This window comes from Sinocyclocheilus anshuiensis, unplaced genomic scaffold, assembly GCF_001515605.1.
Source record: "Sinocyclocheilus anshuiensis isolate Anshui unplaced genomic scaffold, SAMN03320099.WGS_v1.1 C32177571, whole genome shotgun sequence".
Classification (NCBI taxonomy): domain Eukaryota; kingdom Metazoa; phylum Chordata; class Actinopteri; order Cypriniformes; family Cyprinidae; genus Sinocyclocheilus; species Sinocyclocheilus anshuiensis.
The window spans coordinates 1-748 of NW_015612585.1; the positions used below are offsets into that span (position 1 = coordinate 1).

At 45.7% G+C, this 748-nt stretch overlaps 1 protein-coding gene across 1 annotated transcript; it reads left to right on the forward strand.

The window, feature by feature from the left end:
* Positions 1-138: 138 nt before the first annotated feature.
* Positions 139-722, forward strand: LOC107682434 (collagen alpha-1(XII) chain-like; the record flags this gene model as incomplete). Its single annotated transcript, XM_016478672.1, has 3 exons — positions 139-258; positions 367-513; positions 606-722. Coding segments are annotated over 3 exons (384 nt in total), but the record flags the coding sequence as incomplete, so codon positions are not given.
* Positions 723-748: the final 26 nt, after the last annotated feature.

Sequence of the window (748 nt, forward strand, 5' to 3'; positions counted from 1 at the left end):
TAGATAGATAGATAGATAGATAGATAGATAGATAGATAGACTGTTGACTGTACCAAAGAAGCTGTGCTGGAAATCAGTGCACACTGGGAAATTATCAGTGTCTTGGCTCCGGTTTTATGTTTCTTTCTTCTCCTTCAGTGGGTCTCCTGGAGCCTCGTAACCTGCGTGTTTCAGATGAGTGGTACACTCGTTTCCGTGTGTCCTGGGACCCTGTACCTGCACGGGTCAATGGTTATAATCTGGTCTATACCCCAGTGGGTAAGAGACCATTTTAGATGATTTTACCGTGTTGTCATAATCTAGACATCCTGTTGTAGGTCATGCTGACACATGTTCTAGTAAGTTCTGTTCCACGTGTTGTTCCAGGCACGGATAACACCATGGAAGTGTTTGTTGGAGATGTTACTACACACATCCTGCCCAACCTGCAGCCTGGCACCACGTATGACCTGAAGGTTTATGCTCAGTATGACGCAGGAGTGAGCGGTGCTCTGGTCGGACAGGGAACCACCTGTATGTGCTTGTTTCTTTGACTGAGAAATCGTACGGACATGTTACGAGATTGTTTTAAAACACCGGCTCTAACTGTGAAATGCTGTTTGCAGTGTACCTCAATGTGACTGACCTCATTACATACAACGTCGGCTATGACTCCTTCTGCATCAGATGGACGCCTCACCGAGCCGCCACCTCTTACAGGCTAAAACTCAATCCTTTCAATCGTAAGTTAATAGAATATGAAGAGACG